This window comes from Passer domesticus, chromosome 15, assembly GCF_036417665.1.
Source record: "Passer domesticus isolate bPasDom1 chromosome 15, bPasDom1.hap1, whole genome shotgun sequence".
Classification (NCBI taxonomy): domain Eukaryota; kingdom Metazoa; phylum Chordata; class Aves; order Passeriformes; family Passeridae; genus Passer; species Passer domesticus.
The window spans coordinates 12,827,022-12,851,785 of NC_087488.1; the positions used below are offsets into that span (position 1 = coordinate 12,827,022).

Sequence of the window (24,764 nt, forward strand, 5' to 3'; positions counted from 1 at the left end):
CCAAAGCAAAACTCCTGTATTTGAATACCATCCCACAAATGCCAGAAAAAGCTAGCAAGGCCCTGAACCATCACCTGTACTAAATGGAAAAGTAAATTCTGTATCATGGGTTTATTTTGCTTCAGCATTTTGTTTCTGACTAGGGTTTCCCCAAAATGGGAGATGAGAATCAGAGAGAACAGGGTAAGCAAAGAACTCAGCATTAAAAAGATATCAGAAAGACAAGAAGGTGAAAACTCAAATAAAGTGGAAGCTGACACTAATGTCAATTCATACTTAGCACTGTTATTTTCAGAGAGGTTTCACATTGTGTTCTCTGAAGCAGTTTCTTCATTCTCCATAAGCTGTACTGTTGCCTAAACACTACTGCAATAAGCATTTCAGAAATATCCAGCACTGTTACAAGAGCAGGAATGCTTCTCCTTCAGAGAGGAGTTTAGTCATGGCTGGAAAATGAAAATTGACCATTTAATCTCAGAGATTTACACTGCATTTCTAACTCAGATCTGAGTGTTGCAGAAGCTTAGGAGGACCATTGTCTGACCATGCTGAGGAGTGTGTGGAAAAACGGGCTAAGGCTGCTGCAGCTGTACTTAACAATGTCACACAGATTTAAATGCCATTTGATAGGATCATTTCCACTTCACATTGACCACATATAGTACTAAAACTTCATCTGAGATATTTTATTGCCAGTTAAACACATGGTGATCTTGGCTTCATTAAGTCTTAGCCAGTCGATCACTGAACTTCCTGAAAAAGTGAGAAGAACTTGTAGTCTGAACACTCTGTTACAGAAAGAGCAGCAATCACGTGCACTTGACAACTTACACTGTCAAAGAAGCTAAATAAGCTTACTTTCAACACTGGATGTTTATCCACACAACAAAGCTTAATGCAAGAGAGTATAATGCAATTACCCTAAAATAAAAGCACTGACAGACAATCACTCTGTTTAGAAAGCTGTTATTCTGTCCTGGTGTTTGATTTCTTCCTGGGGATTATGGCAGAATATCAAGGTGTTATCAGGTTTCTCTCTGATGAGCAAAAATGCAAACAAAACATCTACTGCCTTCCCACCAGAAAACTCTTCTGGTTTTCTTTGTTTGCTCTTCCTCCTTCTGCCTACTTTTTCCAGAGTGACTATTCCCAAGCCATTCCCTAAAAACTTATGGGTGAGTCTAAATTGTATTCTTGTATGCACGAGCCACCTGTGTTATCTGGAGAAGCAAGGGAAGGAAGAGTCTGACTCACACCCAAAAGAGAACCCTAACCTAACCTTAACACTCCCAAATCACCTTCTCCAAGGCCAAAAGGGCAATCAATCTGCTGAACCATATTAACCCACTTTAAAGCTACTTCCAAATTTTATTTTCAGGATCAGAAGAGTTTAAAAGGTTCAACTGACATAGTCCAAGAAGTGCTGTTAACTATCAGAACACCTGACTGCTATCTTGAGGACCAGGATTCTGCTCTGAATTCTGCAAACCTACCCAGAGCCATCCAGCAAACAAGTGTTTCAAGTGTGTGACTCTGCCTCCTCTACTACAAGGAGGAGACACTTTTCTTTCCAAAGCACACCAAGTTCTACTGCTGAAAGCTCTACACCTTCTGCATACATAAAATATTACATCATTTCACCATTACTGCTTAAACAACTTAAAGAGGAAGGAGGCTCAGATTTTTCCATTTTCACAAACTGCTTCCTTAAAAGCTTCTCCTACTACTTGAAATTAGCAGCAGCAAAAAAAAAATAAATCACTGACAGGACCACAATAAGAATTAAGATCTAAAATAAGACTCCTTATTTCTAGGCATATAGATTTAAAAAATCATAACACTCTCTTTGCTCACATAACTACAACCAGAGAGAAGCTTCTGAATTTCAACTTTCTTGCAGTTAATGGGCTCCAGCCTGAAAATGGACAAAAAAAAGGAAAAGAAAATTAGACAACCATTTTCCTGTTCATTAACAGAAGTGAAAGCCCTTTATGGAATAGCAGCATTCTTAAAAACAAGAGTCATTGTATGCGTGCACTTATTAAATGCACATAAAGCATCTATTTAAACACAAATCTGGAAACTCAAAAGTAACTCGTTATCTTTAACTTGCACAGTTCCCTTTCCTTTAACTTTCTATGAAATCTCACAAAACCTCACAAATCCATGCCCACAAAAGAATGGTGACGGTCCTACAGAAAAATATAGGCAGGAAAGCAGCATTTCTTTTAGGGAAAGATGAAGAGAAAAAGACTCCTGAGTGAGCTTTTTATGTATCTTCAGGTATTTTCTAAAATGTGATCACTTCTACCTGCACAGGGCATCAAGGCTTGTATCCCTGAAAGGAACAGTATTTGTCAAGGCTGGTTTTCCCTAGTTAGGGAAATATTGGTCTGTAGACCAAAGGTTCTACCAGTAGCTTTTACAGTCTCCAGTCAGCAGAGAAACACACTGCCAACACTATAAAACCTGCACACACACTGAAAGGAAACTTTCCCACAAAGGCACTAAACCAGTTATTTCTATTTCAGCTCTAGGTTTGATAACACTTCACAATTCCCAACTCTGCGGGCCTACACTCCCGCATTTCTAAAGATGCACCAAGTAACAACCACTTGCAGCCGTCACATCTGTACGAGGATCCCTTCTTGTCCCATCTCGAGGTGCACAGACGGGGACACTTTGCAAAAGCAGAGAAATTCCTCCTCATTTCTTCAAGCCTTGAAGTTTCTCCAATTCCGACTTCGAGGATGCTCTCATAATGTTTTTTCCAGAAGGCAGGCCACACCTATATCCTCTTTCCTCTGCGTTTCCACAAAGCTTTTCTCAATCCCCTTTGCAGGGAAATTTCCTTTGAGCCCTTTTCACGGAAGCCTTCAGCGGGGTAACGCCGCAACCCACATTCCCCGGGCCCCACGGCACAAAGGTGCCGCCCTCCCAAACACCTGCCCCGAGCCCCTTCCCGGAGCACCGGGACAGGCGGGGGAGCAGCCGCCGCCCGGCCGGGCTCTCCCGGCCTTTTCCGACAGCGACTCCGGGCACGGCCCGGGCTCCCGGCGCCGGCCCCCACCCCCCTCCGCCGCCCCTCACCTTGAGGATGTTCTCGTAGATGGTGGCCCGGAACTCCAGCAGCGCCTTCTGGTCGAACTCGCGGCCGTGGATGATCCGCATCTGCTTGAGGAAGGTGGACTTGCCGCTCTCGCCGGCGCCCAGCAGCAGGATCTTGACGAGGCGGCGCACGGCGCGCCGCTCCCGGGCCAGCATCGCGTCGATCTCCCGGCTGCGCCGCCGCGCCTCCCGCTCGGCATCGCGGCTCCGCTCCTTGCCGTCCCGCCGCGGCTGCTCCCCGGCGCGGCCCGCGGCCTCGGCCGGCAGCAGGCAGCGGCTCAGGGTGCGCACCACGCCGGACATGGCGGCGGCGGCCCGGCCGGAGCACTCACAACGCCGCCGCCGAGACCCCGAGCTCCGCCAGCATCGGGCGGAGGCCGCCGAGACGCTGCGACCGGGAGGAGGAGCAGCCGCCGCCGGGGGCTACGGGCCGGGACCGCCCATTCCTCGCTCCGGCGCGGCGGAGGGAGGGAGCGGCCGGCCGGGGGAGGGGGTGCGGGCGGCGGGGCGCGGCCCGCAGGCCCTGCCCGGGGAGGGGGCGCGGCCGCTCCGAGGGAGCTGCGCGGGGCCGGGGGCGGCGGGAGGCGCCCGGAGCCCTCGGCGCGGGGTCGCGGCGGTGCCGCGGCGGGCGGGGGACACGCGGCCCCGGCCCCTTGCCCTGAGCGCCGCCGCCCGCGCGGGGAGGAGCCCGCCCCGCCCCCATTGGGCGGCAGCGCTGTCGCTCAACGCATCCGTTCTCCAATTGGATGAACCGGCATGCGGGGCGGGACCAAGCGGGCGACGCGGCTCAGGGCAAGGCAGGGCGGGCAGTGCCGGGAGGGGGCGGGGACAGGAGCGCAAGCACCAATCAGCAGCGAGAGGGCGTGGCCTTTCTGTCGGGGGCGGGGCTTGTGTGGCATAACGAGAAGGCGGGCACAGCGTTGTTACGTCAACAACGCCGGACACGGCGTGACGTCATGGTGTGCTGGAATGACGTCAGGGGAGCCGGTGTGAGCCTTGGGGTCCGAGCCGCCGGTACCGGGCGCTGTTTGTAACGTGAGGGTCAGAACCCAGCGGGGTCTGTTTTCACCGGACAACGTGCGGTGACGTAATGTGTCATCGCTGACGTCATGAGCGAGCACACCTCCATGGCACTGCAGCGTCCTTGCTCGGCCAGGTTAAACCGCGCAGGGATTTGTCTCCCAGCCGCGGCTGCCCTCAGGAGCTGATCCTGGGTGGATCCAGCCTCTGTGAGACCCGAATCCCGCGGCCAGGATCAGCCCCTGCTGACATCGGGGTCACCCCTCACAAACCCTGCACAGCCCAGTGCCGGGCTGGTGCCAGCGTGGGGTTAAAGTATCAAAGTGCACTTCAGAACCAAAATCCCCTTCGGTCTCGTGATTAGGTGCTGGAAGGAAAAAACCCTTTTGGGAAGCAGCTGGTGTGTGATCACCGAGCAGTGGCGGGGATCCCAGACCAGAATGAAATCATAAAAGACAGGCACATGTCCTCAGCTCTGTGAGATTATTTGTCCTTTCTGCATTACTTCTGTCTGTGCTTCCAAGTGTTTACGGCATAAACATCTATTCCAGTTTAAGTTTCAGGTTGTTTATCCTCCCCAGGCCTGCTCCAAACATGGCGCACAAGTATGGAGAGCTGAGGGAAACTACTAGAATGACTGGCATTTCATAGAATATTAAGGATGCTAAAAATCCCAGGCTGGTTTGGGTTGGAAAGGACCTTAAATCTCATCTTGTTCCACCCCCTGCCATGGAGGGACACCTTCCACTATCCCAGGTTGCTCCAAGCCTGGTCTGATCTGACCCTGGACACTTCCAGGGATCCAGGGGCAGCCACAGCTTCTCTGGGCACCCTGTGCCAGGGCCTCACCACCCTCACAGGGAAGAATTTTTTCCTAATATCCAATTTAAATCCACCTCTCTTCAGCTTAAGGCCATTCCCCTTTGTCCTGTCACCACCCTGTCAAAAGTTCCTCTCCAGCCTCCCTGTAGGCATTGAGACATCTTAGAAGGTCAGGGAGTCACAGATTTAAACAAAAATAATTCAATAAAACCTTTCATGGAGGTGAGAATCCTGTGTGAGGATTAATCCCACTGAGATGTCAACTCTTCCCCAAAGTTTGAGTGTTTTTCTCCCTGACAAGAAGAAACATTTCATTTAGATATTGCAGATTTCAGGAGACCAGCATGAAACTCTCATTCCTGAGCCATTCCCCACAGAATGTTTCTTGGACAGCTTCCCTTCCATGGTGTTACCCTTCGGCTGCAGTTTGAGCCTCGGGAGCGGCTCATCCCCCCACAGAAAGCTGCTGTAGTTCAGGAGTTTCCCACTGGATGTCACGATTGCCCCGCCAGAGCGGGGCCTCCCCTCCCCGCTGGGATGGAGACAAACAGCCCAAGCCGACCCCGCTCTCCGGTTTTCCCAACAGCTGAGCTCCAGGGCTCCCGCTGGCATCCACAGATGTTCGGCTGCCTGCAGATCAGGAGCTCTGCAGCGCCCAGATTGGCCTTGTCTGATGAGCTCGGTTTCTCTGCCCCCCTGCCTTTGTCTGTGCCCTCCTTGAGCTCCCTCAGACTTCTGAGGTGCTGAGGGGTTTTGGCAGAGAATTCAGGAACTGTGAAGTCCCACTCCAGCGACAGACCTGCTTCATCTGGGACAGGAAACTGTGCTGTACAATAAACTAATCAAATAAATCAGTTGCCAGCCGTCCTTAGTTCTCCATGCATTCATCCATGAAAGCAGCTTTCAGCAGCTCCCATCTAATTGTCAAAAGGAGAAGGTCCAGCCCTGCCTCCATCCCCCGCAGCCCTGTGGTTCCCCATGGACTCCCTGGGAAGCTGCTCCCGGAGCTGCACAAAGCAGGATTCTGTCTGCTCCTGCGGCTGGGGCTGTGCCCGGGGCCGGGCAGGGCTCACAGCCGTGTGACAATCACTGCTGACAGCCCTGCAGAGGCTTTGTCATGAGCCTGAGCAGGAGGGGAAGGTGTCCCTGGTGAGAGTCAGGTTTGTTCTCAGCCTCAGAGAATTCCCTTTCCCCTTTTCCTTATTACCTGTCCAGCTCCATGCTTCAGGATTTCTGGGTTGTCTCTCTTCTTTGGGCTTAGACTGAAATGAAAACAACTTGTATTGATACAAAGTAAAATAAAGCAATACCAATTACTTAATTTTTCTATTCTTTTGCTTTCTCAGTTTTCATTTTTTTACTTTTTTCCCCCCTATTTCTACACTGTTTTCCTCTTTCCCATCTCTGTTTATTCCTATAACTCCTGTTCTCTTTCTGCTGATTGTGCAGCTGCTTCTATTCCTTCTTTAATCTCCCACAGAGAGAGTGAAAAGAAAAAAAGATGGAAGAGAACAGAGAACTGGAGGATAGAAAGAAAGGGCCAATGAAGGAAGCATTATTTCCTCTCCCCACCTTGGCTACAGAGCAACTGCATCATGAGCAGAAAGATGGGGACGCTTGGGGGAAAGGCTGGGGAATAAACTCTGGGGCTCTGGCCCTGAGAACATCTGCAGGTGAAAGCTGGAAAGGTGTCGGGCAGCTGGAGGAGTCTGGCTGTGCATGAGAGCTGGCTGCAGATGGAGTGACAGCAGGAGGCCCGGGGGAAGGAGCTGCTGCTGCTCGAGCTGAGGGTGCAGCTGATGGAGCCTGCATTAAAAACTGGCTGTTTGCCACACCTGGGACACGGCTGCAGCTCCCCTGAGTGCCACCAGACATCGGCACTGCCACAAAGAGCATTTTGCTCCGTGAAACTGGAAAGCAAATAAGCCACAAGGAGGATTTGCTCCTGCTGCAGTAGCAGCACCTTGCAGCAATGCCAGAGCTACGCAAACGCAACCAAAACTCCGGAGTTTAGGAATAAAACTGAAGATCTTAACAGGATGGCAAGGAAAGGTGTGCAGTGATGGAATCACCCAGAGTGATAAATCACCCAACCCGTGCTGGTGAGCAAACTGAGTCAGAATATTGAACTGTTGCTCCCACAGGGCAGGTGCGCTCCTGGCTTAGCCTGGGTGATTTGAAGATATCTGGGCCCTTGAATTGCTCATTGTGCATTCAGGCAGCAAAGCCTGTAGTTCTGGAGAGCATTTATGATCTAAACTCCTTTTGCTGCTTCTCTGTTGAGACTGTGACTCTCTTTGCCTGAGGAGGTGCTGGAGTTTATGTGCACTTCAAGCCTTACCTAAGCTGGTAGTTTTGTCGTGTTAAAAGTGCCATGTTCTGCTTATTGCATTCTCGAGGTTTTATATGGCTTTTTCAATGGCCTTCTCTCTGCACACTCCCCATGGCAGAATGAAAAAGTGCAGAGAGGCAAAGGGAATAACATTCTCCTGCACAGGAATGAACAAGAGCAGTTCAAACAGATCAACCATTTTCTAGCAACATCATTAAGTATATGGGAACCTTCTGGTACTAAAGTATTAGGTTTTTTTTGCTGTAGGTATTGAACCCTTGGCTGGTTGTTATCTGCAAGACTTTATGATCCCTATTCTATTCTCTTTCTGAGAGATCCCAATTTTTTGAAGTGCTTGCAGTCTTAACACTTGTGAAGCCAAAGAAAACTGAAGTAGTTTGGAATCTCTCAAGAAAAAAAAAATCCACTTATTAGTGAATTTTCATCTGAGTATTTGCCTTGTCCCTTTTAATGCCACTGGAAGGGCTGAGAGAATGGGGTTTGTTCAGCCTGGAGAAAAGGCTGAGGGGAGACCTGATCTATCACCAAGTTCCAGTATTTAAAGGGTGGCTACAAAGAAGATGGAGTCTCCCTCTTTACCAGGAGTCACATGGAAAAGACATGGAATGGGTACAAGTTATCCCTGGGGAGATTCTGACTAGACACAAGAGGAACATTTTTCAAAAGAAGAACAATCTATCATTGGAATAATCTCCCCAGAGAAGTAGTGAATTCTCCGGTATTGGACACTTTTAAGGTTCAGGTGGGTGAACCTTAAAAGGGTGCTGGAACATTTTGTCTAGACCAGTTTTTTTGCCAAGAAAGGATTGACTGGATGATCCTTGAGATCCCTAACAACCTGGGAAGGAACTCTATGATTTCAGTGTGTTCTGATTTTTAATTATATTTTCTTTCCCCTTTGACAGCTCTATGAATACAGAGGCTGCAGAACCTTTGGTTCCTGCTGTTTGAGAGTTCTCTTGCAGTGGATTCTCTTGCAGTGGCCCAGCCCAGCTGCCACCAAGCAGTCAAAACTCTAAATTATGTCGAAGCAATTATTCCTGCTTTTCTTGTTAAATTGGCAGCCACTATTTTTTCTTTTCCATGTGGTATTTACATCTTCTGTCCCACAGAAGACACATTACTCATATACATAAAATATGTGAGTCGTGACACTTCATGGAGTTAATTTTCACTATTTTCAGACTGCTTGACAGCAGCCTGTTCTCCTTCATTAAACACCAGCCAGTGAATGGATTAATTTACTTTCAAAACACAAAACCTCATATTAATCCACAAACAATTAATTATTGGAAGAAGACAAGCATATTTTGAACCCAGCCTGTGACTTTCCTACTTATTTCATGCAACGAGGCATGATCTGTGTAATTCCAGGCATGTCCTGCCAAGCATCCTGCAGTCTTAGTGAAGACTGGATATTAGGAAAAAATCCTTTCCTGTGAGGCCCTGGCACAGTTTCCCAGAGAAGCTGTGGCTGCTGCATCCCTGGAAGTGTCCAGGGCCAGGTTGGGCAGGGCTTGGAGCAACCTGGGATAGGGGAAGATGTTCCCTGCCCAGGGCAGGGGGTTGGAACCCAGTGGTGTTTTAGGTCCCTTCCAACCCAAACTCTGTGGAGTTACTGTGATTATCCCTCAGGATGATGAACTTTGGTTCTGAGAGTGAAGAAAGATCAGAAGTTGAGGTTTGGCTACAAGGAGTTGGCTCAGAGAGCACAGAACCTGGGGCTGTGGGACCTGAGTGGGGCTTTCTCAAATTCTGAGTTCAAAATCTGGGGACACATTCCTGCAGCAAAAGGGACAGAACAGACTCGTGCTGGCTCGAGTGCTCTTGGGGTCCAGAAAAACTTAGCATTGAAAAACAAGTTAAAAGCAGATCTAAGTCCTGAAAGCATTTAGACCTCTGATTTTGAGCACAAAAGGCTCCAGCAATAAGTAGCTTTGTCAGTTTAGGTGCATTTTGTTTAGTCATCTATGTCACAAAAAGTCATTAGAAAACAAGATGAGTGACATTAAGAGGGGAAAAAACGGGCACAAATCTGTAAATTGCACAAACAAAGCCAAAGCCCTGGGAGCAGAACCTTACATATTTGCTGCCAAGCTATGTCCATTTTTTCTGCATTGTTTTTAAAATGGCTTTTCATCTGGTGATGCAGAGCCAAATATCTGCACTGGTAGCATGCATCTCCCCAAACTCGTCAGAAATTAGCAAGCCTTAATAAAATTTATGCATGGCTTGCTATTGCAGTTCCACATCTAAAGGGAAAACAGATGTTCTCTTTAGTTATTCTCTTCATGTCTGAAGGAAAGCTGTTGGTTACAGTTTGTGTTTAAAAAAACTGGTGCTGAAAAGGTTACAAATGATGCAATTTTTGCAATCCTACTCCAAGACTCTCTGTGAACCTGAATTGCTGAGGTGACACTTGCAGATGCCTGTCACCCACTTACCAGCCTCATATTTCTTAACACCTCCACTTCAGGATGAATAAATGGAACAGAGTTCCCAGTATTTGCCTGAGATCACTAACAGGGTGGCTGGCCAGGCTCCAAGCCCCTGGGCTGCATCCATGGGGAGGTTCCTCAGCCTGGGCTGGTTTCAGAGGTGAGGCAGAAGCGATGGATGCTGCATCTGAAAAGTGCCATTAGAGATGTCACTGAACGGGCCTCTCAAGGCTTCAGCAGGAAGAAGGGGAGCCTCGATTCTTCACCTCCCTCAGCTGGCTCCCTTCACTGAGCACACGTGCACGCTGCCCACAGCGTTCACATTGCAGATGGGCAATCTCTGCTCTTTCTGTTTTTACATAAATATTTCAAAGATGTGCAAAAAATGTTGGCACTTACAGTGAGTGTTTGCCATCTGAAGGAGTTTGCCCCTGCAAACATGGATGCATGCGTGCACATCTATCTGAAATTCATATTTTACTTTGCAGATGCGTGTCAAACACAGAGCCTTTCAAAATGCTAACATTTGTTTGTTTTTACAACGTATTTATTCACTGCTCCCTGAACAAAGGATCCCAAGTCTTCTTTATTCCTCTGCAGCTACCAAGTGGACATTGGTATAAAAAACTGCTCCCTATCCACAAAAAAATGTCCCAAAAGAACAGCAAATGCAGTAAATTGTAGACATTGGTTTAATACCCTTTCTAAGCATTTATTCAAACAATCCTTTTTAGCTTGTGAATATTCATGATCTTACAATTAATATGAAAGATAAACACACCACACCTAAATGCAATAACCAGCTAATTTAGGAATTATTACTCTCCCAAAAATGGAGAAGGAATAGGCTCTGTCACTTAAAGAAACGATAGCAAATGATGCAAAACCCAGGTGGCAGGAATGCAGAGAAGAGCTGGCAGGAGCTAACCAGATGAGTGATCAGCATTTTATTCAGACAGTGTTTCAGCGTCCACCCAGAGGAGATTAAGTATCCTGTCCTCTCAGTGCAGAGAAGGAGAAATAAATCAGGTTTTACCACAAGTAGGGTGGCAGGGAGTTAATTAGGAATGGAAAAATATATTTCAGTTTGAAAAGGAATAAAAAAATGGACAAAAGAAGGAACTAAAATACACTGAAAACATGTTGGAACCCACCTGGGAGGCTGACTGAGAATCCTGCCCGGGGATCTGCAGCCACAGGGGACTGACACAACAGGTGATGCCGACAGCTCTCTGAAAGCTGCAGTCCAGCAGCCAAATGCTGCTGCTCTGAGATGTTATATGAAAGCAGACATTTCCCATAGCCCGTCTCATGTCAGAGTCTCTCCAACCACAAAGTGTATAAAAAAGGCAAGGTTGCATAAAGGAATAAAAGAACCTTAGTTTTCTTCTTAATGTATTTTTTAAAAACCACAACTCTCATTAAAGTCAACAGGAATTTGCTCCACATCTCTTCTAATTTGCCTCCCAGGATTTGTGTGGAACTAGAAGATGACAGATTCTGCTATTAGAGCAAGCAAAACTACAGCAGAAAATTAGCAGAAGCCACAAGCAGCAGAACAGTGGTGAAACCACCTTATTGCCCCATGTTCAGTGATTTCCATTAATGATTTAACAGCAAAGGTCAATTAAATGAGTGCTGGATACTGATACCCGCTGGCTGGGGCTCTGCTCTGTGCTATTGGAGCACATGGACACAGATATGCTAAAGCAGGAGAAGCTTCCAAAGGAAATGCACCATTCCCCCCCAGCCTGATCCAAGGTTAGATGTGCCTGGGGAATTTCTTCTGCTCCTAACGAGGATCAGTTCCAAACAAGGCTGCCAGTCCCTTCCTGTCAGCTGAAGGGCAATGTTTCTAGGAGAGGTAAAGGCTTCTCTATCCCTCTGGGATTAAACCTGGCTACCAGGGGGTTTGGGGAATGATGCCTTGCAGGAGGCCAAGTCCTGGCTGTCAGCTGAGGGGTGCCACTCACCTCTGTGGAAAATGGCACAGGGCCTGCTCCGTGCCACCCCAGAGCCCTTCGTGCCAGGAATGCCGTGGGCTGCAGGTCACTGCTCAAGAGGAAAGGCTTGGATGTGAATGAATGCCTGAACATGGCCTCTGGCTGAAATATTTAATCAATGTGCAAGTGACTTTGTGCCACCAGTGAATATCAACATTCCTCATTTTGGGTAAAAGCTAGGAGTCACATTCCAACAATATATTCAGAAAGCATCAATATATTCAGATTGCATCTGCTGATGCAGGAGCACAGGCTGTGGTCAATCACCATCCTGGTAATTTAGGAGAGTGCAGAAGAAGGAGTGCTGGCTTTTGAGTGTCTCCATGTTTGTTATTTATACACCATGTCATCTGGAGCTGGTTGTTTGCTTGTAGCTTTGGGCTGACAGTTCCCTGATTCCAAAGGCAATTCAGCCCCTGACATAAAGCAGAGGAACAATGCAGAGTTCCTGTAAAACAACAGTGCTCCCCCCACTGCTGTCAGAATGCAGGGATTAGATGCAGAATAATGCAGTCCCTGATCAAACCTGCAGCTGTAATTCAACCTCTGGACAGTGCTGATGCCATAAATTTGGGAAGAAAGTGCAGCTCAAGCGATTTGTGAACAAGAGTTGATGAGTCCAATTGAATTACAGTTGTGGGAGCAGCCGGGATCCCCCTGCACCGAATCATTACTAATGAGAGCCAGAGAGTGATTACTTACAACTTTAATGAAATTGAATTTCAATTTATACCCTTGGCTACAAGAAGGAAGAAACATACACTGAATATTTGGGGGTGACAGGGCAAAAGTACAAACAGAAACTCAAAATATACGGATGGACAATGCAATCTCCTGGAAGAGACAAGATAAAATTTTATCTTCAAAAATAAATTCATATTTAAGGATACAGTGAAGACTGAATCAAGCTATTCTATATCACAGTTCTGATGATGAAAGAGCTCAGAAAGAAAATGTTCATATGGGTTTTCTCTAAACCATTTACCATGTTCAGAAGAAGAGGAAATGTTTAGCTGATTCTCAAGCCATCACTGCCCATTCTATTGGCATGAAATCAGGAGAATGGTAACCACAAGCACCACTGACATATTCCAATCAAATAATCCCATGGAACCCTTTCTGAGCAAGTCTTCTAATTTCAGCACTGAGTGGTTATTCACCACTGGAACGGAAAACATAATTAACATTAAATACTGGTTTCAATAGAATTTCTCAGTGCTTCCCATCACTCTGGAGGTATCTCTCTGTTATTTTAATACCTTTTTCAATATTGCACCTTTTCTGCTGGTGCTACAGTAAGGCCTAGGGAGGTTAAGAAAAGTGGTTTATGAAGTTTGCTTCAGATATGGAAATGTGAGGAGAGAGAGAGAGGAAAAACAGAGAACTTGAGTGAGGAACACAAAATGGATGAATAAGGGAGCATTTGTGGCTTACAACACAGACCACACAAGTTTTGCAACTCAAAATATGAATCTGCAATTGGAGGATGATTAGGAAGGTGTGGGATGTGCAGTGGAAGCTCTGAGCCATGGGGCTTGCAGCCAGGGTCACACCAATCAGGCAGAGTATGGAGAGGTGCTGAAAAATGCTCAGACTTTTGACTTTACATTCATTTTACAGAAGGTAAATCAATATCTCTTCACCCCAGTGCACTTGTGTCATATGGCTTTCTGTTACAAGGTGACCAGGGCTCGGACATGTCTCTTCTGAACTGAAAACAGCTTAATCCAAAGGGATTTTTTTTCTGCAAAATGTCTAAAGCACTGTATTACCTCATGCCATGGGGTGATGGGATCCAAGCCAGTATTGCATGTGCAACTTGACAATCAGCAATAGGAGCTATTACTACTGCAACAGTAAAAGGGGCAAATGGAGTGGGAATTCAGTTCTATTTGCACATAGTAAACTATTTTGTTAAAAGGGGTAGTATTGAAAGGAGATTTTCCAGACAAGAGAAGATTTTCAGACAGTGGGGGGTTGTACTGGGAGCAATGTCATAAGAAGAGGTGGCAAACAGTGAAGGGTCTTCAAAAATCCTTCAAAAAATTATTTCCCTTCAAAGTGTATTGTGGTGCACACTCATTTTCCCAGCCTCACATGCCCTCATTGATTGAGGGAGTCAAAGCTGTTTCCTGCCACCACTGGAGGGAGACCTTATTCCTTCAAAAAGCTGTAAAACTTCTGCTGCCAGACTGCACTTCAGCAAGGAAGAGTGCAAAATAATCTGGAGAAATACAGCTGCTGAATTTGATCCAGGCTGGACATGGTAAATCACAGGTTCTAATAACAATAATAATGCAGCACGAATGAAACAGTGCCAGATTAAGAGTTTAATGTTTCCACTGTGATCAATAGTGCTCAAGTGAATCTGCTCCAGGTGTCTGAACTCAGTCCTGGTTAAATCCACCACCAGTGTCTGTACATTCCCCTCCCTTCCCTCACTCTCGGGATGTGCTGGCAGAAGCCACTGGTGATGTTAAAATCTCAAGCTGATGTTTCCTAACCCTTTATCTCACCGTGACCTTAAATGTGACCAAAAAATGTTCCCATCAGTGGCATTATTTTCATTTTCACTTAACCCCTACTGGCCCAGTGGCCTATTTTACAATCATTCAATTACCCTCACTGCTGCTGAAAAAAAAACAAACAGGGAGAAAAGAATTATTTGGTGCAGCTCAAGGTCATTGACAGCAGGAGGACAGGGAGCCATCGAGCAAGGTCTAAGTCACTGGGGCACTGTTGGCCCAGTGACAAGTGCAGGGATGTACTTCAGAGAGGGGCCAGGACATACAGCTCAGCTCTAAAACCCCAAAGCTTCTGCTGGTGCAACAAAAGAAGCAGTTCTGCTAGAAAAAAAAAAAAGGAAAAAAAAGGAGAAATTCTCCCCAATGTCATGTGGCATGCTCCCACAAAGGATGATGTTGCACATGTCTGCACAGACTCATTCTGCTGGGTGGTGACACAGGCATGTGTTTGCACATGCACACACTCACCCACTCTGCCTAAGTTACAAAACAGCTTCTCATCAAGATAAAACTCGTGGTAAGAAAGAAATTCCTGTCTGAAGGACTCTCACGTTTCCAGTAACAGTGAAGAGCCCACGGAAGCTTTCAGCTCAGCTGACTGTCTGTGGTTTGTGTTTTGAACTTTATTAATGACACGTGCTACCACCTGAGAGCTGCCTCCTCACTCCTCAACTAGGCTAATTCTAAAATTAGTGTAGAAAACAAAGCTTTTGTTAAACATATATTATCATCACCTCCCCACGCAACTGCATCTGACACCTACAGTTGCAGCCAACCATGAGTTTCCTGTGGTACTCACTGAATGGGGCAATTTCAGAGTAAATATAGTTCAAGCACTTATAAATCTCTAGAGTGAAATCCCTGCTGTGCTGAAAATAGGAGCTTTGCCACAGATTTTTATAGTTTTCAGTCAGTTTTAAAGTTGTTTTTGGTTCTCAGTGAGCCCTGTTAGTGGCAAGGGGATGATTAATGTGATCTTACAGCGTGTGCCACCCTGTGTCTTCCTGCTGACCCACACGTCAGCTTCCATAAAGCACCAAGCACCTCCTGACAGGAATCATCTGCTCAGCCCTCATGGCTTGGATGTGCTGGCTGGACTCTGCAAGATCCAGCTTGTGAACAGTGACCTAAGACAGAGAAGAGAGGAAGGAGCAGGGAAAAAAACCATCATCACCATCAGCTCCATTAATTTTACTGCAGGACAAAAGCTCCCTGTGGTAGAAGCTGCTCATCCCAGCCTAAGCACAGGTGCCTGTTCTGTGCTTTCCAGCTGCTTCAGCTCCAGCAGAGCTTCTGGCCAGTGCTGAGCATTTGTAAGGTGTCATCTTGGAGAGGTAATTTGTGTTCAGTATCCATGACTCTCATGGATTTCCCTCGAACTCCACCTGCAGGACTTCACACACTGGTGGAGTCTCATTATCACAGCATTTCCATATGCTGTTTTATAGCAGAGAAGGTCATGGCTTAGTTGCTGGAAGAACCCACTGTTCTGACTATCACCACAGAAATAAAGCTAAAGAGAAGAGAAATTCAAATCCCTACCCCTACTGCACAGTGCAGTTCAATCTTCCTGAGGCATACAAAGTAAATAGTAGTAATAAAATGTGATAGGAAAATCAATTGGAACAAATGAAGCACTGGCTGTGCTGTATTCCAGCTCCTCTGTCCCATTGTTACCGCTCTGATTAATAAACAGCAATCTGATAATGAGCAAATCACCTCAGCACCAGGAAATGGGGAAGCAAATGCTGCAGACAGGCTACAATGACAAAGCTGAATATTCCCAGAGTGTTTGCAAGGTGCTGGGCTGGTCCAGGAGGCTGGGTCAGAGACACCCTGAGCACCACAGGGCAGGCTCTGAGGGCAGAGCTCTTTGGAGAGGAGCTGTTGTAAGCCACTGGATTTGATGTTATATTTATAAATGTGCACTTAGAACCAGGCATCAATTTTTCACATTCATTTAATAGAAGTTTACCCCACTGGCTTTCTCTAGGGTGCAAAAATGGAGGCAACAGCCCAAAATTGGCTCTTAAACCAGTATTTTAACAATACAGTAATGTTAGTATAAAGAGCTCCAACTAGGTCAGAGTCGATATCCAGCTTAGTTTCTTTCTGGTGTGTATTTAGATGGAACTGAAAGTTAATGGAATTGTGTCCATTTCTTCCAGGAGTAAATCAGTTTAATTATGAGTTATTCCTTGTTTCTTACTGTGTTTATTTCTTTCCTGCTCTTCCCAAATGTTCCCATCACCATGCTTGGAGAGTGCCTTGTGCAGCCCTTCCTGAGCAGTGTCCTGATGTGTCCTGGTGCCTCCCCAAGCTCTCTGGTAGGAATTCTCTGACTGCAGCTGTTTGAGCAGGGGGCTGAACTTCAGCAAGTGTCAGTGCCCGTTTCTGTCTCCTTGCTGTTTTGCTAATGCCTTGGTAGATGCAATCACTGCAGGCTGTGCCAGAGATCCTTGTTGGTTCTCCACCTCTGTGAGCAAAAATTATCAGATTCACTGACATTTCAGACACAGAGATGAGGAGCAGTGTACATAATGGATGTGAGACCACTGGTTGCAGGGAATTTAAAGCAGAAGTAGGAGCTGTTGTCCAAAGAACTGGATAAACCAAACTCTTGTCATCAAGAAATAGTTCCAAAAGACAACTGCTGACCATGAGGAGGCTTTTCTACCAATGTGTGAAAAAGAAATTAATGGGTCAAGGGATAAAGGAGAAATCTGAGTTCTAAAGTGGAATTTTTCCAGGTGTTAAAATGGCTATTTTGGCAGTGTTCTGGAAAGTCAGGATGGCTGCTGTATCCAAGGGAGAGAAGGACTGGTAGCTATCACTGCTCAGATTACTTTGCAGCAATTAATTCACATATCCTCTGAAAACAGGGGAAGCAAGCTACATCCCATGTCTCTTCCACATTCCATCCCAGCTCCACTATTTTGCTCTGGTTCCTATTCTCCCTGGTGGGAGCCGCCTGGTCCTGGCCCCAGCCCCAGTTCCTCATCCTGGGAGGTGCCTCTCCATTCTGCACAGGCTCCTGGCAAGGCTGCAGTGGATCTCTCCCGTGGTTCCCTCCAGAACCTCTCACCTGCAGGCTGCTCCTGCCCTGCTGATGGGACTGGGGGCTGCAGGTCCTTTCCTGCCTTGTCTCTGCCAGGCATAATGGGGATCCTCTGAAAAAGCCACCTCTCCCTCTTTGTCTTTCTGCATCTGCACTTTGGAAGAAAATCAATATTGCTGTTTGTTGCTAAATTATCAGACAGCTTTTGATGCTAATATCTGATGAAGCAGACACGCTGTTGTAGATAGTTACTCTCAAGCAGGTTCTCTATCATCTACCATCTGCTTTTAAAAGGTCTTTTTTTCCCTTTTTCCCAGTGACTAATGGTGCATTTAACCCCGGAGAGCCTCTGATCTGAACATCAGACAGTTTCTGCAGCAGAGGAACAGAAAAAAGGAGGTGGGGGAGGGAGGGTGGATGAGCTTCCTGTTGTTCTGACTTGGCTTACTGGTAGGGTTCTCAAATCAAACTAGAAATCTCACCACTTAAGGCAAGCCCCACTCAAACCCTTGACCCAGCTGCCAGCTGGCATCACCCCCCATGCAGAGCTTGAGACAGAGCAGGGCAGCCCAGGGGGAGCCAGGCTGTGCCACTGGCCCATGTGGACAGGTGCCCTCAGCTCTCTGTCACCTCCTGCATCCGAACAGAGACAGCGACAGCACCTTCTTAAAGGAGCATCAGTTCTACAGGTGAAATCTGCAGGGATGCCAGGCCTTCTGTTTGCTTCTGCAGCCTCAACATTTACAAGGAATCAATGAAAAGTCTATAAGAACAGCACAGATTCCTCAGTGTTTGGGTCCAGGATTGTCCCTGAGGGTCAGACAGAGTTTTACAGGGTTTTACAGAGATATCAAGTGTGATTTCTGGGAGCATGGCAGAATTCTGCAGTGCCTGAAATACATGGATGAAATCTCATGCCACGGTCTTTCAGCACTGCTTTGGCTGGATCAGGTTTTCTTCCCAGGAAAGATCTGGGCAGAATGGTGACCCCGGTAGCTGCAGGTGTGGCACAGCAGGGTCACTGTCACTCCTGCTATACCTGGAGGGTGTCTCAGACAATGACTGTACTGCCACCCAAGCTGCCAGCGCTCAAGAGCCCCTATTCACTGAACCAAAATTCACACTGGATTTGGTCTCCAAAACCAAAAGGCACATGGCCTTGATCCACGGGAGAGCCTCCTTTTTCTTCTGCAGATGAGTCTGGAAAAGCAGGTTTTCCTGTAATTACTGCTTCAATTGACAGCCATCCCTGAATCTGGTGGTGCCCTGGTGAGGGATCTCAGGGCTGCACACTCAGAATCAGCCCCTGTGGGACACAGCATGCAGAGCAACTCTGGAAACTGAGCAAGCAGGAGAAAGGGGGGAGACAAAGTCACTTACAAGCAGTGAATCACAATCTCCTGTTTGATATTGCGTGTCTCTTTGTGAGGTACTGTTCAATTCTCAGAGCTGAACAAGAGCAAAGGAGATGGAAACGGCACCAAAGGGGAGCACATTGTCACGGTCTAAGCTGATTAAGGCTGAATGACTTGGAATACACAATACAAATAACTGCAAAATCCTAGAATGTTGCTCTCCCAGAAGCCCTAAACTCCTGTGTCTTGCTTTTCCAGTCTCCAGGGAACAGTTTAACAAGTGCAGCTTAGACAGCCCAGCCCAGGCAGGGCTGAAGGAGCTGCGAGCAGCTCCAGGGCTCAGCAGTGCCCGACTGCAGCCTTGTACTGAGCTCTCCAACCCTGGGCCATGAAAATAGCTTGGCACAAGGAATACAGAAACCTCGAACAGGTTTACAGGCATTTTTCCAGCTTTGGCATCTACCTCCACTTTAAGTTTGTAGGCACAAGTCTGCTTTGTGTGTGTTCCTACCCCCCTGCAAATTGTGCTGCCAGAGCTGTCTGTGCTGCAGCCGGACCGATTGACAGCTTTGCCTCCAGCCAGAATTCTGATTCAAAGGAATATCCAATTCTGTGTAATAAAGTTTGCATGAAATTTTTACCTGCAACAATTCCCCAATGTGCTGAACTGCATGATACTGACTTATACAATACATCATTTTAGCAGCAGAGTTAAACAAAACACAAAGCCAGACTCAGTTGGATTTTTCTCTTGTGATCACAGGTATTATACCACATGTGAGAGCTGTAAGCCATTACTTCCATTATTTTGTACTATGTAAACATCAAATACAACAAGTGTTTCAATCAAATCAAATGTTTAAATGTAGATTTTTTTTAAAATTTCACCTAAAAAATTAAAAATTCACCGCAAAAATGTTTTCAGATAAAACATTAAAAGTATGTGAAATATTGAAAATTACTGTTTCAGTGTTATTGAAATACTTTACATTTTTAAAAAATGAAATGAAATATTAGAATGAAAGAATTTCCATAGACATTTGATTTAGATGAAAACATATTTTTTAACAGAACAATATTCCATTGAAAAAATTTCCAATTGCATTTTCTAGCGGGCAATTTTTCAATGACATTTTCAGAAGAACAATTTGCATGTGAAAAATTTTCCAACAAGCTCTTGTGAGCTCTTAAAGGCAAGAAGTAGTTTTCAAATAATCCATTTTGAAAGGCAGTTATTATTCTATGTTTTCCACCTCTTACAGTAAAAGCAGCAGACCAAACATAGGGCAATTTCCAGGCTTTCTGTTACCTCCTTTCTAACTTAAAATACAAATTGCTGAGAAATGTTCCCAGACTTCAATTAAAAAAACCATGAGTGATTTTAAAACGGGGTGTGCTGTGAATGTTGCTTACCTTAGGTAGGGATCCACACCTGGGATTCACACACAGCAGCTGGTGAGATCTGGTGTCCAAGCACAGCCTCCAGCTCCAAATCATCTCTGCATCTTGAATTTCCCTCTTTAGAGTGATTTAGAGAATGTATCTGAATTTTGGTGGTACCTGCAAGTCCAGTTATTGACCCCAAATCTCATATCAAATGCTGTCTAAAATACAGAAACAACCAAAGAATCAATCAACATTAAACATGTCCCATTCTATCTGTTTGATGAGATCAGGTGGAGAATCCACTTGAGATTCCATTGTGATGCTATTTACAGGGAACATTTATAACATTTCCAATTCCCTTTTGTTTTCTTAATTGTTGTTCCCAGTTTTTTGGCTACACAACCCCTACTGAAGCTGGCTATGCCTGCTGGGCTTTTGTGCGTGTGCTAAGCCCAGGTTTGTGTAACATGTGCATGTGAGGAGGGATGTGGCCTTAGGTGATACCTCACAAGGAGATTTAGCAGAATGGAAAATACCACAATGATCTACAGCCCAAATTCCAAGTCTGCACTTCAAATCTGCTGGTTCAGAACTTGGAATCCACACTGATTCAAGCACTCTGACATCCAGGGAAAATCATGGCCTCTTTTCAAGATCTGAATGTGTTTAAAAAGGTGCAGGGGTTAATTTCCTTCAGTTGAGAAGGACAGCTCTTGGCTCCAGAGCAGAGGCACCTCCCAGCCAGTGTGAATGACAGTGGCCCCTTTTGCTCTGTGGCTGCTTTGCAGCTCCACTCCAGCTACAGATCTGCTCTTGGAGTTCACACCCAGAAGGGGGAACAGAGTTTTCAGTCCTCCTCCACCAAGTCACAGAGAGATGAGGCTTGTGCAGGGTACAGCACACAGCTGTGCCATGAACTGCACTGGGCAGGGTCTGGTTGTTTTGCTTCACATGAGCAGACAACCACAATGAGTCTGCAGAGCTGGGAATTTACAGATGCACTTGGATATGAGAAGAAAGGTTTGCTCCATGTATCCATTCCTCTCTTGTTTCACAGAAATAATTAGATCTCTTGTTCTCTGCCTCAATCTCTACTTCCACTTTTCCCATAAGGTGGTTTAGTTGCCCTAAATTACAGATCAAAGAGCTAAATGCTAAAGGCCAGGCTAATTCTCTCACTTCTTGCTGTAGTCTATGAAAACCCCAGATGGTTCAGAGGGCAATTCATCTCACCCTTAGATAGCCATCTCCAGTAAGTCAGAGAAACAGCTCTTTGGAGGTGAATCTCTGCTCACTGCAAAGGAACCTCCTCCAGAGTTTGGCATATGCCTTTCCTGTGCCAAAAGTGGAGTGGGACAAATCACATCTGCAGCTTTGTCCATGCAAAGAGACATAAAGCTGTGGGGAGAGGAGATCACTGCAGAAAGAAGCATGGCATTCTGAGACAGTCCATCCCCTCTGCCCCACCTGCCATCTGCTGCAGCCATTCCAGCAGATGGCATTGATCCCTGTGGCACAGCCGGTGGCACACGGGCATCCTCCGCACGCTGGCCGCTGAGCAGTCAGCTGGTGGCTCCTGGAGGCATCTGACACTGACCTGGCTGAACTTTTTGCTGAAGCAGCTGAGAAATGTTCCTGCAGTCCCTCCCATTGCTCAGCTGCGGACTCAAAAGCTTTCACAAGAGGGGCAGGAACAAACCACAGGCAGCTGTTACACGAGGCTGCATTATCAGGACATTAGGAATGAATGCAAAATGCTCCTGGAAGGCTTAGTTCTTCCAACTGATGCTTTCTTATTTCTGCTTGAGCTATAGAGGATCTCTGAAGAATCATCCAATTTGTTCTATATATACCCCAACTGGTTGTTATTCTTTGCCCTGGAGGGAGTTGCAAATTGTGTGTGCAGTCTGTCCTTTCTGTAAAGAGATTGCACATGGAAATATCCCCCTGCTTGCACAGTCCAAGCAGATGGCACTGGGCAGGTAAAGAGCTGTTCTCTGAGAAGTGCTAGCTCTGAACATTCTTTCAAACATTAATAACTTGAGAAACACAGCAGCAGCAATTAGATGTAAAGTGACATAAATTACTTCTCGAAGAGTCCATTAGTTAAAAAATGATGTGCATAAAAGAGAAGAACATAAAAGAAAAGCATAATCCCACAAGCCAACGTGAGCTGACCCAGTCCACCTGAGAGACACCCACAGCAGAAGTTTGTTACAAAGACAAGGGAGCAGCTAATCTAGTGAAGTCAGTCAGGCCAGATGTTCTGTTTAGATTTTGATTGTTTTTTTATTGCCTGCTATTGTGCATCACTCCACAGCACCAAGATGGGGGACTGAGGATGAATGCAGAAGGAAAGGAAATTTGTTATTAAATGCATCTTAAAAGGGAGAGATATGGCAAGGAATGAAGGATCTAAGGACAATGGGATGGACCACTCTTCATCTGTAGGTCAATTTTTATTGCATTTCAGATCAGCAATTGCGCGAGTCATTATTATCGGGTCAGTTTTATTGGATCAATTTGGCAATCTCAGTACAGCGCCTAATGTCGAGAGGAAAGATTTCAAAGGCTGAAGAGATTTAGGAGTATAAGTCACACTCATGAGCAGTGAAACTTAAACACTCTGAGGACTTAAGTGCTTTTGAAAATGGGACATGGTCTCCTCAGCTCTACACACACTTCTGGAAGCATTATCCCACTTGGCCACAGCACTGCGTGGTGCCCGCCGGGCTCCTCGCTGTCACTCACGGCACACAGGTCAAGGACTGAGTGGTTCACAGCAATTACTGGCTTATGAAATTCTCCTTTTCTTCTTCTAAGAATAGTCCCTCCTGTCGAGAGTGGGCATATTGGCAGGCAATGATCTTGTAGAGAAATATTTCAGTGAAGAAACAGAGGAACCTGTTGTCCGAAGAAGGCACCGTGGTATTTTCCATGAGTAAAAGCATGTTGAAAACTGAGAGATGTACAAATGAATACAATGCAGAGGCAGGGATAAACTAAATGAAATGTTGGCAGATGTGGAAAGATCTGATGTGCCACTGGGACAGTGAAGTCTGTTTTCCTGTAAGCACCAGGACTACAAAGGAAACCTGCAAAACTGTTAAATAAAACTGGGGTTTCAAAAGGAAGAGAAATTTTTCATTTTACTTAATTCCAGGAGGAATAGCTATTTTCTTCTCTTTTGATTAAAATGGCTGCGGAGAACCAGGGCTACAGAGCTGCTCTGGCCATCAGCAGTTGTGTTGCTGCTGCTCCCAACCAGCCTTCAGCTTCCTCAGCTGGGTATGTTCAGAATCTCACCTCAGGGGGGTGTGGGGCACATCTCAATTCCGCATCCTGCAGCCAAATCCCCATGCCTTATCCCTTTCAGATTCCACTTATTTGGTTTCCTTAGAAATTTTGAATGAGACCAAAGAGATCCATATTTTGAACATAATAAATTACCCCAAGCTCCCTCTTCTCAAGATCTTTGTCCTCATGTGTTAAACAGGTGCCGTCCCTTAAGAAATGCCAGTGGATCAGAAATTGTGGCGGTGGCCCCACAGCCTGGATCCAGCATCTGAGACTCTGGCTCTTCAGCACAGCTCCAGTCCCGTTCCAGACATGCATCCTGCCAGCAGGAAGTGCTCCACCAGCAAGGGTGAAACAGGAGTGAGCTCTGGCCACCTCACCAGAGAATTCTGAGAAGCCCTGCTCCACCTGGATGTGTCCTTTCCTCACCAAATAGCTCCGTGATCCTGAGGGCTTTTCAAAGCTGGTCCTCATCTACCCAGATGGTTTTCCGCTGCTCTTCCCCGATCCTGTCCTTTATTGTCCGGATAAGATCCTCAATGCTGCTCCATGCCTCTGCCTCCACGGAGGCATAAAGGCAAGGCAGTGCCTCCAGCTCTTTCTCCTTCAGGCGGCACATCCGTAAAAACTCATCCTCAGTCTCCGGCTTCGGCAGCAGCTTCCTGTATCAAATGAGCAGACCAAAAATAAATGTCTTGCATTTTAAGTTAATCCTGTAGTCCCAGCTGTCCCATCAAGAATTTATTTTCTCCTACCTACTTGCAAGCAATAAAAGCAGTGAAGAATGCAGCTACTGCAGGTCTACCATCCCCTTACCTCCATGCTGCCCAAGGAGAAATATTTGCTATGGGGAAACAATTTCAGAGGATTGAATGGAGGGAGAGTGCAAGTGTTTACGAGCTCTCCTCTTCCAGCTTGCATTACCTTAAGAAATGCAGTGGGAGTGCTGAGCATGGAGAAAACCACATTTTCTTCAGTCTCATCCTCCCACAATGCTCATTGCCACCAGTGACAGTGAAAGAGTGCCAGATTTGGGCAATTCTTGCTTTTCCAGTTGTAAGATTTCAGGGAGGAGTCACGGGAGGAAATAGTGCACACTGAAGTACCAGATGGAGAGGGATGAGGGTCTTTATTTCTCTCAGTGAGAACATTATTGGACTCAAGAATTATTCACTGAATAAGACAGAACATCAAATATGCAAAAGGTTTGACATGTTACCTGAACCTCTTGATGTTTTTCTCTGAGACTCTTATAAAGAGAACAATAGGATATATCTTGGCTTTGATTAAATCCTTCGTGCAGCTTATTCCAGCTTCCAGGAGACAATGCTTGTTCTAAAAACAAAGTCATAACACTGTCACAAAGGAAAATTCACTGCTGTGGAATCTCATGATAATG

The 24,764-nt window shown here is 46.2% G+C and overlaps 2 protein-coding genes across 17 annotated transcripts in view; both read right to left on the reverse strand.

Annotated features, from left to right (window-relative positions):
- GNA12 (G protein subunit alpha 12) overlaps positions 1 to 3,747 on the reverse strand; it is a 40,699-nt gene extending 36,952 nt beyond the window's left edge. Inside the window, exon 1 of the mRNA XM_064390692.1 lies at positions 3,091 to 3,747. Coding sequence (XP_064246762.1) covers positions 3,091 to 3,411 — 321 coding nt within the window. The 5' untranslated portion in view covers positions 3,412 to 3,747. The remainder of the gene's footprint in view (positions 1 to 3,090) is intronic.
- Positions 3,748 to 10,841: 7,094 nt separating this feature from the next.
- Positions 10,842 to 24,764, reverse strand: part of CARD11 (caspase recruitment domain family member 11) — a 116,577-nt gene continuing 102,654 nt past the window's right edge. For 9 of the 16 annotated variants that reach the window (XM_064390112.1, XM_064390109.1, XM_064390113.1 and 6 more), the window contains 4 exons: positions 24,585 to 24,700; positions 20,096 to 24,027; positions 17,355 to 17,481; positions 10,842 to 16,745 (listed from right to left, as the gene is read on the reverse strand). In XM_064390112.1, coding sequence (XP_064246182.1) covers positions 23,823 to 24,027; positions 24,585 to 24,700 — 321 coding nt within the window. In that variant the 3' untranslated portion in view covers positions 10,842 to 16,745; positions 17,355 to 17,481; positions 20,096 to 23,822. The remainder of the gene's footprint in view (positions 16,746 to 17,354; positions 17,482 to 20,095; positions 24,028 to 24,584; positions 24,701 to 24,764) is intronic. The other 7 variants (XM_064390108.1, XM_064390107.1, XM_064390106.1 and 4 more) reach the window with 7 other exon arrangements.